Source organism: Onychostoma macrolepis, chromosome 12 (genome assembly GCF_012432095.1).
Source record: "Onychostoma macrolepis isolate SWU-2019 chromosome 12, ASM1243209v1, whole genome shotgun sequence".
In the NCBI taxonomy this organism is placed as follows: Eukaryota; Metazoa; Chordata; class Actinopteri; order Cypriniformes; family Cyprinidae; genus Onychostoma; species Onychostoma macrolepis.
In genome coordinates, this window is record NC_081166.1 from 11926861 (window position 1) to 11939500 (window position 12640).

At 38.3% G+C, this 12640-nt stretch overlaps 2 protein-coding genes across 3 annotated transcripts in view; one reads left to right on the forward strand and one right to left on the reverse strand.

Annotated features, from left to right (window-relative positions):
- Positions 1-563, reverse strand: part of tbkbp1 (TBK1 binding protein 1) — a 77568-nt gene extending 77005 nt beyond the window's left edge. For both annotated transcript variants that reach the window (XR_009273601.1, XM_058792867.1), the window contains exon 1: positions 6-563. The gene's annotated coding sequence lies outside the window, so the exon portion shown is untranslated. The remainder of the gene's footprint in view (positions 1-5) is intronic.
- Positions 564-751: 188 nt separating this feature from the next.
- The window catches only part of myo1d (myosin 1D), a 67236-nt gene continuing 55347 nt past the window's right edge, over positions 752-12640 (forward strand). Inside the window, exon 1 of the mRNA XM_058792866.1 lies at positions 752-1204. Within this exon, the coding sequence (XP_058648849.1) occupies positions 1110-1204 (95 nt within the window). The 5' untranslated portion in view covers positions 752-1109. The remainder of the gene's footprint in view (positions 1205-12640) is intronic.

The following is a 12640-nucleotide window of genomic DNA, read 5'->3' on the forward strand; positions in this document are numbered from 1 at the left end:
CTTACCTGTAAAATTGGTTTTGGGTAGTTCTATTTTCAGATTTGTTGTATTTGCTGCACTACCGTAATACAGTTCACTCGAATGGGATTGTGTCCATTTCCTTATATGGCCACAGCAGGACAGACGGACATTCCAGGGATATTCAGAAACTCACTGATGACTAATAGTAGTCTAAAAAGAATGCTAACTATGCTCAATTCAAATGTGACTATCCCTTTCAAATTACTGATATTACAATGCTAAATAGGCCTGTGTCAAATCATTTAACGTTTACTCCTTTCTTAGACTATGCTAGTATGTGATGTATGTTACAAGAACGTATTTTTTAAATTATGAACTAGCAATCCAGTGAGGTTACTCTTTTTTCACTTGTAAGTTTCCAAAGTGTACTTATTATTTACAGTACTTATTCCTTTGCTAGTAAAAGCGACACGTTAATTCCACTATTACTGATAAGAAATGCACATTTTCGCCATTTAATTATTTGAGTTTCAGCGATCAACTATTCACTTCTGACCAGCTTGAATTTGATTGTTGTAAATTTTGGATTACGTAATAAAAATAAGTATGCTAGTAACAAAAAGTTTCTAGGTTTAAGTAGATGTGAATACTGTAGACCCGACGCTAAATGTGTCCACCTTTGTAAGTTTATCCTTGATGTTTAGAGGTAAGCTTTAGCTCGCGCCCTCGGGGGGAGGGGCTTACGCGAGACTGGCAGAATACTGAAGCCACACAGTGTGTTTAGGCGAGACGAGTGAAGCTCGTGGAAAAAGGGATGAGAGGCGCGACGCTCGGTGTAGCGGACTATCACACCGGGAGGCTCGTAAAGTTGTGTGGAGTTTTCAGGCGACCAAAGAGTGTGTAGCTTTAGGCATTTCAATCTTTGAGAAGACGACAACAACGTATAGTTAACAAACAATGCGTGTTGATATAGTCCTTTACTAATAACATGAAAAGAAGCCGACGAATAGTGCACTAGGCAAATGTAAACAAATTAATGGAGATGCATTATCCCTTCTGTTTGCTGTTGTCGAATTGACTTGTGTATTCGTAGGATATTCAACAGTTAGCTTTACATTTTTGCATTCTTATATTACTAACGCGTTAATATGGCAGAACACGAAAGTTTGGAGTTCGGAAAGGCGGACTTTGTTCTTCTGGACAATGTGTCTTTGGAAGAGTTTATGGCCAACCTCAAACTCAGGTAAGATAATTCGCCGACTGGGATCCCTCTTGCCATGTGCTTTGGTACGGGACAGGTATCATAATGATACTTGTAGTCTGTATTTTTGCTTTGGATTTTGAAGTCGAATCTGAATTATGTTAAGAAGAATAAGAATTTTTATTTTTTATTACTATTTTCTTCACTTCTGCCTAAACTATGATTAAAATATCTCTATCTATCTATCTATCTATCTATCTATCTATCTATCTATCTATCTATCTATCTATCTACCTACCTACCTATCTACACACACACAAACACATCAATAGGTGATGCACGTTAGTGTTACACTTAGTTACATAGTGGTTATGTTTCTGAACTGAACTCCTACTGTGAGCTAGTAACTAATAATAGGCTACAAATCTGAATCATCCTCATTGCATAATGCTTTATTAACTAGGATCTGCTGTGGTCAGATGGAGGATTATTCAAAACATCTTGCAAAACATCTTGAAGAATGAAACATAGTAATTGACTCATATTTTAGATGGTACATAATACATCTGGAGTAAACTAGTCTTAAGTTTTTTCAGGTCAAGGGAACAATGAATTACACATCTCATGTCAGCATTAAAGGAATTCAAGGCATTGTTGTGTTTGCTGTGTCTATTGTAGCTTCATACAACTGGCTGCACCTGCTGAGCCGGAGTGCTGTATGACAGGCTCAGAGGTGTGTTGACCATGGTAACTCCCCCCTCTGATTGGCCTTATTGTTTAAACAAGTTTGCAGTGGATATCCTGCTATTGTGTTTTATGTTTATGGCGATGTGGATCGCATTTCCTCATCAGCACACTGTAAATAAATGACCTGATGGCTCTAATAAGATGAAGGTGAATGTAGTTTGAGAATTCAGAACTTTTTGTTTGTGGTTAATATAACAATGCCATAAAATCAATTGTATGCTTCTCTGTATGCCACTTAACTTAACCTGTATGTGGATGTCTCACAAGGACACTAGTCGGTTTAATTAATTATTACAGGTAGTGTTTCCAGTTAATTGAGGGAGATATTTTTGGATCATAGCCAATAATAAACTATAAATAATAATGATTTCAAATGTATAAATAATACCAATGAAATCAAAGTCAGTCATACAGTTATAGTTTATTCCTTTTATACACTACTGTTCCGAAGTTTTGGTCAGTATGATTATTTCATGTTTTTAAGTTTTATGCTACAGTAACAATGCAGTTAAAAAGTAATATTGAAAAATATTATTACAGTTTTCTATAATATATTTAAAAATATAATTTATTCCTGTGATAGCAAAGCTTTCAGCAGCCATTACTCTGGTCTTTAGTGTCACATGACATGATCCTTTAGAAATGTTCAAAAGAACAGAATTTATTTGAAATGTAAATCTTTTGTTATATTCTAAATGTCTTTGCTGTCACGTTTCATCAATTTAATGCGGCCTTGCTGAATAACATTAATTTCTTTAAAAAAAATAAAAATAAATCACCCAAACCCTTTCAATAGTAATGTATCTGATATACTATATATAGATAATTATGAATCCATTTTTCAAACACCGTATGGATGCGGATAAACAACTTAGCCATTAATTAGCAACAGGAGATGCTTACTGGTTCCAGTGACTCAAAAAGCACAGGGTGTCTGTTTTTCCCACCTCTCAGCCATGGCCTGATTTTCTCTCTGGCTGGGAGATGGCGTGTGCAGTTTGTTATTTGCAGAGGGTGTGACCAGGCCAGCTTCCTGCTTCTTCAGTCTCCACATCTGTGTCTGGGGCTTCAGCTGGAAGAGTAGCAGCTACGTGATGCCAGATCACATCCTGTGCCCTCTGGAGTGATAAAGAAGAGTGCTGTTGAACTGGAATTCACTTTTTATATGATGCCTTTTAAAGGCCGTTTGCTTTGAATTCAGGAAGACCATATGTGATGTCAAAGCAAAACTTTGGTTGAACTTGTTTTGATAAGGTGTACATTTTATCCAGTAAAATAAGCTGTGTTTACAGTCAGCATGGGTTTGCTCTGCCAAAGAAGCTCCTAAATATAACAAATTGAAATGCAGCCTTTCTATGCAAACCTATGACAGAATATTTAACCAAGAGATTTAAAGCAAGTTTGTCAGTTTGTTTAGTTGTGAGGGTTTAAGCTCTTTACAGTGAGGTGTCAAAGTTAAACAAGTGTCGGGACTTCTGACACATACTGTACATTGTAGCGTGATTTGAACTCTGTCCATTACTGTGTTTACACAATGTCATTTTTTTTTGAGCAAGAGTTTGTGTGGGCATTCTGAAATAAAAGCTTAATTTGATGTGTGCTGAGGGCTTGACTTTATATGGCAGTGTTGTTTTGTCTACCCCTAGGATCTTGGGGAATTTTTTGGCAGTTCTCTGCACATTTCCAAAAACAATTACAAGTGCTGCCCAAGACCATGTTCCAAATTCTTCCAGACACTGGCTCTGATACTGCAGATGAAATAGCTGATAATCAGTATGCCGTGGCAGAGCCTTCCGGCTTTCATGTGTCATTTAAACGAAAGTCAAGTCTAAAAAAGTCTTCAACAACTATTAATTTGCATGGTACTAGCTATATACTTTATGTACTGTATAGTTAAATCTTTCCTAGATAGTCTTGATGTTTCCACTTTGCTTAGATGATGAGTTTAACCTTTGACTCTTGTGTAGTGGCTAGAAGTGACAGGAAGAATGGGCTCAGGAAGAGAGTATTGGCAACTTATGAGGCCTCACTGCTCTTCCTATTGACATTTTCCTGAGATGTAACCTTTGACCCTCACAGTTCTTTAAGCCACTAGCAGCTAGTGTAATGGGCTTGATTGTTCCAAAGTCTTTGTGTTGGGTGTTCTAAAAGTGAGAAATGGAAGAAAAAGGACCAATTGATTGAATATTTATTATTGTGTATTGCATATTTATTATTATCTTGCAGTGGTTCTCAACTTGTGCGTCATGCTGGTCACAGAGAGCAGGGAGAGAAACAATGCTGAATGCAAATAATTAAATGCAGCTAACCATATAATCATGCATATTTCAAGTGGCAGAATATATTCGGCTTATACCTTAGGAAAGAGTGGAGAGCAGAACACGCCCTCATGTTTTTGTGTATATATATATATATATATATATATATATATATATATATCTCACATTTTTGTAAATATTTTATTATATCTTTTCATGTGACAACACTGAAGAAATGACACTTTGCTACAATGTAAAGTAGTGAGTGTACAGCTTGTATAACAGTGTAAATTTGCTGTCCCCTCAAAATAACTCAACACACAGCCATTAATGTCTAAACCGCTGGCCACAAAAGTGAGTACACTCAATTAGCCATTTTCTCTCCCCGGTGTCATGTGACTCGTTAGTGTTACAAGGTCTCAGGTGTGAATGGGGAGCAGGTGTGTTAAATTTGGTGTTATCGCTCTCACTCTCTCATACAGGTCACTGGATGTTCAACATGGCACCTCATGGCAAAGAACTCTCTGAGAATCTGAAAAAAAAAAAAAAATTGTTGCTCTACATAAAGATGGCGTAGGCTATAAGAAGATTGCCAAGACCCTGAAACTGAGCTGCAGCACGGTGGCCAAGACCATACAGCGGTTTAACAGGACAGGTTCCACTCAGAACAGGCCTCGCCATGGTCAACCAAAGAAGTTGAGTGCACATGCTCAGCGTCATATCCAGAGGTTGTGTTTGGGAAATAGACGTATGAGTGCTGCCAGCATTGCTGCAGAGATTGAAGGGGTGGGGGGGTCAGCCTGTCAGTGTTCAGACCATACGCCGCACACTGCATCAAATTGGTCTGCATGGCTGTCGTCCCAGAAGGAAACCTCTTCTAAAGATGATGCACAAGAAAGTCCGCAAACAGTTTGCTGAAGACAAGCAGACTAAGGACATGGATTACTGGAACCATGTCCTGTGGTCTGATGAGACCAAGATAAACTTATTTGGTTCAGATGGTGTCAAGCGTGTGTGGCGGCAACCAGGTGAGGAGTACAAAGACAAGTGTGTCTTGCCTACAGTCAAGCATGATGGTGGGAGTGTCATGGTCTGGGGCTGCATGAGTTCTGCCGGCACTGGGGAGCTACAGTTCATTGAGGGAATCATGAATGCCAAAACGTACTGTGACATACTGAAGCAGAGCATGATCCCCTCCCTTCATATTCCAACATGATAACGACCCCAAACACACCTCCAAGACGACCACTGCCTTGCTAAAGAAGTTGAGGGTAAAGGTGATGGATTGGCCAAGCATGTCTCCAGACCTAAACCCTATTGAGCATCTGTGGGGCATCCTCAAAAGGAAGGTGGAGGAGCGCAAGGTCTCTAACATCCACCAGCTCCGTAATGTCATCATGGAGGAGTAGAAGAGGACTCCAGTGGCAACCTGTGAAGCTCTGGTGAACTCCATGCCCAAGAGGGTTAAGGCAGTGCTGGAAAATAATGGTGGCCACACAAAATATTGACACTTTGGGCCTAATTTGGACATTTTCACTTAGGGGTGTACTCATTTTTGTGGCCAGCGGTTTAGACATTAATGGCTGTGTGTTGAGTTATTTTGAGGGGACAGCAAATTTACACTGTTATACAAGCTGTACACTCACTACTTTACATTGTAGCAAAGTGTCATTTCTTCAGTGTTGTCACATGAAAAGATATAATAAAATATTTACAAAAATGTGAGGGGTGTGTACACTTCTGTGAGATACTGTATATACACGCTACTGTTTAAACATTTGTGTTCAGTACCATTTTTTAAAAAAGCAGTCGAGAGCCACAGTTGTAATATATCTTGCTAGTCATCTGTTTTTCAGGTTTATAGTCACAGGGGTCTATTTCTCTCCTTTTTCTAAGAATAATTACACATCTAGTGCAGATGATTGCTTAAAAATTGACGTGCTGTGTTGTGTGGTCATAGAGTGGAATGAGGGAAACTTTTAAAGCAGAAGGCTGTAAATCTGTGCCATTTCCTCACAGCCTTTTATCAGGGTCTTTGTTAAGCAAAATCAGCCAGATGATAACCGTAAGTAGGGGTCTAAGTTTAGGTTTAAAGAGCACTACAGGAAAACGTGAAAATTGAGCCCATATGCTTCTTTCTGTTCCATATTTACAGTATGGTGCCATTGGACAAATAGCCTACAAACTGCAGACAAATATAAACTCAGGCAAGAAAATTAATTCTGGCCTCTATGCGTCTTTGAATGAAATTAACTTTTTATAAGTCCTCATGGGGAAGATCACAAAGACACCATTTGTAATAGTGGTGTTTAAATTTGATCTTCCTGTCGTATTTATATCTTGAGGATTTCAGTTCTGTGAAGCTGTTGGCCGAATAAGCCTAAGCCTCTCCCATATCAACAGTATAAAAGCTCACTTGTTGCCTTAACAGCAGGGCCACGTGGAGTCCAGCTGTGACCACATGGCAACCCGTTTCCCATCCTGCACAGCAAACTGCACAGGGATCAAAGTCCTTTCAGAGCTCAGGTGCACTACGCAGAGCCAGAAACAAGGTCAAACGTTTTATTTCCCTATCCTGTAAGGATAGATGGAGCAGCAGAGATATGATTTGGCCTGTAAGGAAGAATAATAAATTAAAAAAATTATTTTCATGGTCAGTGCCTTATGTGTATAGGTACTTTGACCAGCGCTGCTTATTTTTAAAGGGCCACAGTGTGAGAGATGAAGAGATGAAGAAAGAATGCCACTGGAAAAATACTCTCCATATAAATGTTACAAGCCCAAAGGATTTGCCCTGTGATGCTATAATAGATCTTGACCAAATGTTTGGTACAGCTTGTCCTGCTTTGAGTTCCATGCTTACGTGCAGCTATGGGTTCTTGTGTGGTCAGATCTTTTTTTAATCAATAAAAACAGACAGTACTCCCAGTAGATGGGATTTTTACCTTTTCGCTTACAAAAATCGTATTGATATGCAATACAGCTACATATGCAAGTACAGCTTCTGTCTACTTGTATAGTGAAAAATGCAAATATCCTGTTTGCCAGGATTATGTTACAATAATATATGTCAAATCAGCAAAAATTGCCACTGCATTTTTGAATATTATGATTAATCCCGTTTTTCTACAACTTCTTGTATTTTTGAAACTATTTAGTTGTTTTATTTTTTATTTTATTTTATAAATTAAATTAATTTTGTTTTGTTTTGGTAATTTACTTTAGGGTTCAGCTCTGTCCCTGCTGTTTTGGAGGATTGTTTCCTATTTTTGTTTAGAATAACATATCAGGTCTTATCTCTTGTAATCGTTTCCCTACTGAACCTTGTTATTTCCTAAGATATGAAAAAATGAAAATGTGCTGAAAACCTACCCCTGGGCTTACCTTCTGTTTCTTTATTAGAACAGATTTGGAGATATTTAGCATGACATCACTTGCTCACCAGTGGCTTCTCTGCAGTGAATGGGTGCCGTCAGAAAGGAGAATCCAAACAGTTGATAAAAACATCACAGTAATCAACAAGAAATCCAGTCCATCACTTAACATCTTCTGTAATAAAAAGCTGTGTATTTGTAATAAATCCATTTTTAAGATGTTTGAACTTAACATTGCGTCCTGCTAAAATACAAGTTCTTTATGTATACTATAGCTTGAAGCGAAATTAAAACGCCTTTTAAAAATGGATTTGTTTCTTATAAACACATAGCTTTTTGCTTCACATGATGTTAATTGTTGTGGATTACGGTAATGTTTCCATCAGCTGCTTGAACTTTAATTCCGACGCCACCCATGGACCTTAAAAGACTGCTTTAAAGTTTGATGGCTTCAAAAAACAGCCTGATTTTCTCTCACTCTCCAGCAAAGAAAAGGGCCTGTCTGCCCTCAAGAATTTCCATACAACCCCCTGTAATCTGAAACATATCACCGGCCTTAAATAAACAAGGCTGTTGCTTTTTTGGCCTTTTCCCCCCCAGAATAAGCTTCAAGCTCCACAGACGTCTCATTTGTGGACTGTGTGCCTTGGCTGGCGGTCACTGATACCACTAAGCATGTTAGAGGAGCTCTCTCGCTCACATTCACTGTGTTTAGTGTTTATAGCCTTGATATATTTTATAGTCTTGACTGACCCCTCATCCTCTTCATAACCCCTTTCTGTCTAATGTTTACAACAGGTTACATCCTAGCCCCAATTTCATTAGTCTGTTTTTCCGTATGCACATAAGTGACTCCTAAATAATTCCCAAATTGTGTATTCGCCACTGCTCGGATCCCATTTCCTCTCTCCAACCGTTGATGTGGTTTGATTACATTACATAGACACATTAATGAGATTACATGTAATCTGTTCTTGCTAATAACATTTAAATGGGACACAATGATGGATGTGTCATGAATTTCAGTGCACTTTTTCTCTAGTGGTTCAACACATTTTCAAGCAGGTCTGTCCTGCTGTGTCTGTGGAACCGTGTTACAGCCAGGTGTCAGTAACATTCACACTAATTTCCACTCTGCTTCTCCCTTTCCTTTAGTTTTCAGCCAATTACCTCATTAACTGTACTTTCTCTCTTTCTCGTCTTATGTCTGTTTTTGTACTTTCCATCCCTGCCCTCTTTTTACCCTGATGGAGAGCGCTTCCTGAAATAGCTTGCTGAGTAATGTCTGACTCCGTTTGGCCGGTCGTGTCTTTTTGTCTGCTTTTTTCTTCTTGAATTGGCCGTCATCTCATCCGCTACTGCTCAGTGACATCATATTGGGATCAGAACCATGTGCTAAAAGCTGAGATGAGTTAGAGATTGACTCAAGGCCATGTCTAGTCACTTTACTGTTGACTTCTGAAACACAATCGTCAAAATACGCCTCAGTTTGCCCTCATTTTCTTTCCCTCATCCTGATGGGAGAACAAAAAGTGCCTGTGATCTCAGGGAGACAATGAAGGGAGTGGGCCAAAATAACAAAAACTTCAGCATGTTGGCGCGCTCTGACATTTACACCTGGCTCTCATTTCCTGAGTAGTCAGTGCAAAGCTAATGAACGTTAGCGTGAAAGCTGCACGTTTAAGACATGGCTTGAAGTTTTGCCAAGTGGGACACACATTTTCCCCATTCAGGCTTTACGCACAGTAGTATGTTTGTAAAGGAGGTTAGCTTGACAAGACTGGGTCAAATTGAGTCCAGTGGGCATGAAGAGCTTTCCAGAATTTTTTGCTGTTGAAGGATGTGTGTTAAGCTTTAAAGGATTGTCACCAGTACAGAAGCAGCTTGTGTTTAACAGCAAACAAATGTACAAGTTGCACAGAAACTCATTTCAAATGTGGGAGAAGATTTGTTGTGGTGGGGGTGACAAGAAGCTTCTAAGATTAAATTAACAGGCCAGAAGAACAGCAGCTGTCTTGTATAGAATAAGGAATATATTGGATATTTAATAGTGCATGATCATTTCCTTTATTTTTGCATTTATATTACTTTTGATGTAATGTTATTCTGTCTTGAAGTCTTTAAAAACAACACTTAAATGCAAGGCTAAAAATGAATATCCATTATTCATTCTGTACATCTTAATATTGTGATTTCAATGATGTCCAACATTACTCATCAAACCCTCCTCAAATTATTGTGCTTTGACTTTATTGCTCTGTATTCTTTCTTAGTATATTTCGGCAGTTGTCTCTTTATTTATCCTAAAGAATTTTTGGAGAAACATCTGAGGCATAACGGAGATCTCCAAAAATTCTTGTGGGCTGAACTGTCTCTGCATGATAGACAGTCCAGAGGACAATTCGCTATCAGGTCATACCCTGCATGCTCTGTGTTAAGCTGTGGACTGAGTAACACTGATTGCTTGGTGGTAAATTGTATGCAGGGATAAGCAGGGATCAGGGACAGATTATCCTTTCATTGCTGGAGTTGTGAATATACAGGCTTTGATTTGCTATCTAGGAGTTGGACCATCTTATAAGTCAGTGCTTTAGTGTGCAGGCCTTGCATGTTGATATTCCTGTGTTCCGTCTTTGCCTTTTACTCCATCTCTTTGTCTCTAATTCTCTGTTTCTCATTTATTTATCCTGTGCTGCTGTCCAGTTCAGTTAATTTTCACTCCTATAATTTTTTACTCTTACTTGCAACTAGTCCGAGGGAATTTACAGGCTACACCCCACCCCGGTCAACCACAAGCAAATAACCCCAAGAGACCCACCCAAACAAGCCTGAAACCAGTAGTTATTCTCAGCCTGGCAAGTGATCTCTTTCTAAAAATGGTGTCAAGCTCTTATTGTCTGGGACTTCAGATGACCCTAGTGTTTTAAATGTTGGTCTTTATGTGGTGAAGGGTGTAGCTCTGACTGCAAACTCTTTAACTTGCTTGAATAAGTTTCAAACACTGAAACTTACTGATCTTATTTCATGTGCCACAGAAGACAAAATGTCATACAACATTAAGGTGAATGAATGATGACAGGATTTTAATTTTTGAGTGAAATATCTCTTCAGTGAATCTAATTTATCCCTCTGAACACAAACAATGCTAGGTACACCTAGCATTATAAGAATACATTAATGGACAATAATGGTGATGCTTTAACCTGTGGAGTAGATCCAGCTGTTAGAGGAAGTGGACTGTTGCTGTCTGACACACATCCTTAATCTTCATGCAGCAGCAACCCCTCTCTAGGCCTTCTGGGAAAGAAGGGATGACAGAGCCTCAGCCTCTACTCCCCTTCCCAGATTTCTCTGCTCACTCCCAGGAAAAGCTCTAAAAATCCTGGATCCCACCTTAAAGCCCTTCTCTTTCAAAGCTCTTCATATTTGTCTCTTTACGTTGACCTGCCCATTCAGGGATTTTCATGAAACTGTTTCAAAATTAAGTCAAAAATCAATTTTTCACATTTTCAACACTGCTTTTTAGGGCAAATCTGATAGATTTGGTAAATATGGTTAAATTAGGGCTGTGTAGCTGCTTCTAGATTTCTGAAAGAGCAGATTCAGTGTGGGCTTCTTGTCAGATGTTGATAATCTGATCACAGAGGCAGATGGGAGATGACGATTCTGTTTTCCCACACGCGCCCCATGACATGCTGGGATTCTGTTACACGCACAATAGATTTCTGTGGGCAGCTGCCCTCTGGGACTTGGGTGAACTTAAAGGGTTAAGAGTTAGATGAAAGTGAAACGTGACGGAATCCGCAAGATTTGCTGACCGGTTCTGAGAATCACTGTGGATTTCTGACTGGCTGAGTTGTGATGAGAGGACAGATGGTGGATTCAGTGGTGTGTGCTGTAACATTAATGAAAGCGATCACAAAATATGTTTTGGCTATGACTTTGATAGAGGGCTTAATGACAGACTGTGACGTCACATTTCTTGTTTCCGCAAATTACAGTACATTACAATGTTTATGCTGAAATGGCACTTTTGTGAGGGCACACATTGACAAGTGAATGAGAATGGGACCGAATGGTGGTATAAAGGACAAAAGCATGCCATAAGCGGGCCTTTCCTAGAATTAGGTTTTTAGATCAAAAATGAGCCACTGTGTTTACAAATACAGTAAAATGCACATTACCGTTTTTTTTAATTCAGCAAGGATGCTCTGGGAAAGTAACAGTAGGGACTTTTACACTGTTGCAAAAATGTAAATTTAGAATAAAATAAAAGCAAAAATCATCATGGTTTCCACAAACAATTTAAGCAGCACAACTGTTTCCAATATTTTTCCAACATTCTAACGTTTTTTTTTTTATGAAATAAATGCTGCCTTGATGAGCCTGACAGACAGACTTCTTTCAAAAACAAACAAATGAAAAATACTTTAAAAAAGTACAGATCCCATCTTTTCATTGGTAGTGTATCATTTTGTGTCTTCTAAACATTGAATGATGACTCTTATATAAAAATGTAGATTTTTTAGGCATCAGTTTCATTCATGGTCACATGCCTTTGATAACTCGTATAATGTGGAAACATTTTCCTTGATCTTTACAGATAAAAAAGTTCATTGTATTATGAAAACATACTATATCAGGAATTTGAGTTATGAAAGTTAAAGATCAGTAGAAGATGGAAAATGCTTGTAAAATGCTAAATTATGTCTGCTTTAGTACACTATTTTAATTGGGCCTTAGATTATATAAAAATTAGTGCTGTCAAATGATTAATCGCATCCAAAATATTTTTTTTTTTTTTACATAAAACAGCGACTGAAAATATAGGCAAAAGAACTTTCTCCTTTTGTGAAAAAGACAACAATATGAGTTTGGAAGTTGGAACAACAAGAAATTCTGGAAATTTGATTTGTGAGTGAACTGTCCTATTAAGTAAATGTAACAAAAGTTTTAGCTCAGTCAAACAGATTCAACATGGTATGTGTGCTGCTATATATCAGATGTGATGTCAAGGGATGAATGGCAAGTGTATAATGTGTATATTTATTATGTGTATATATAAATACAAACACATGCATGTATATATTTAAGAAAAA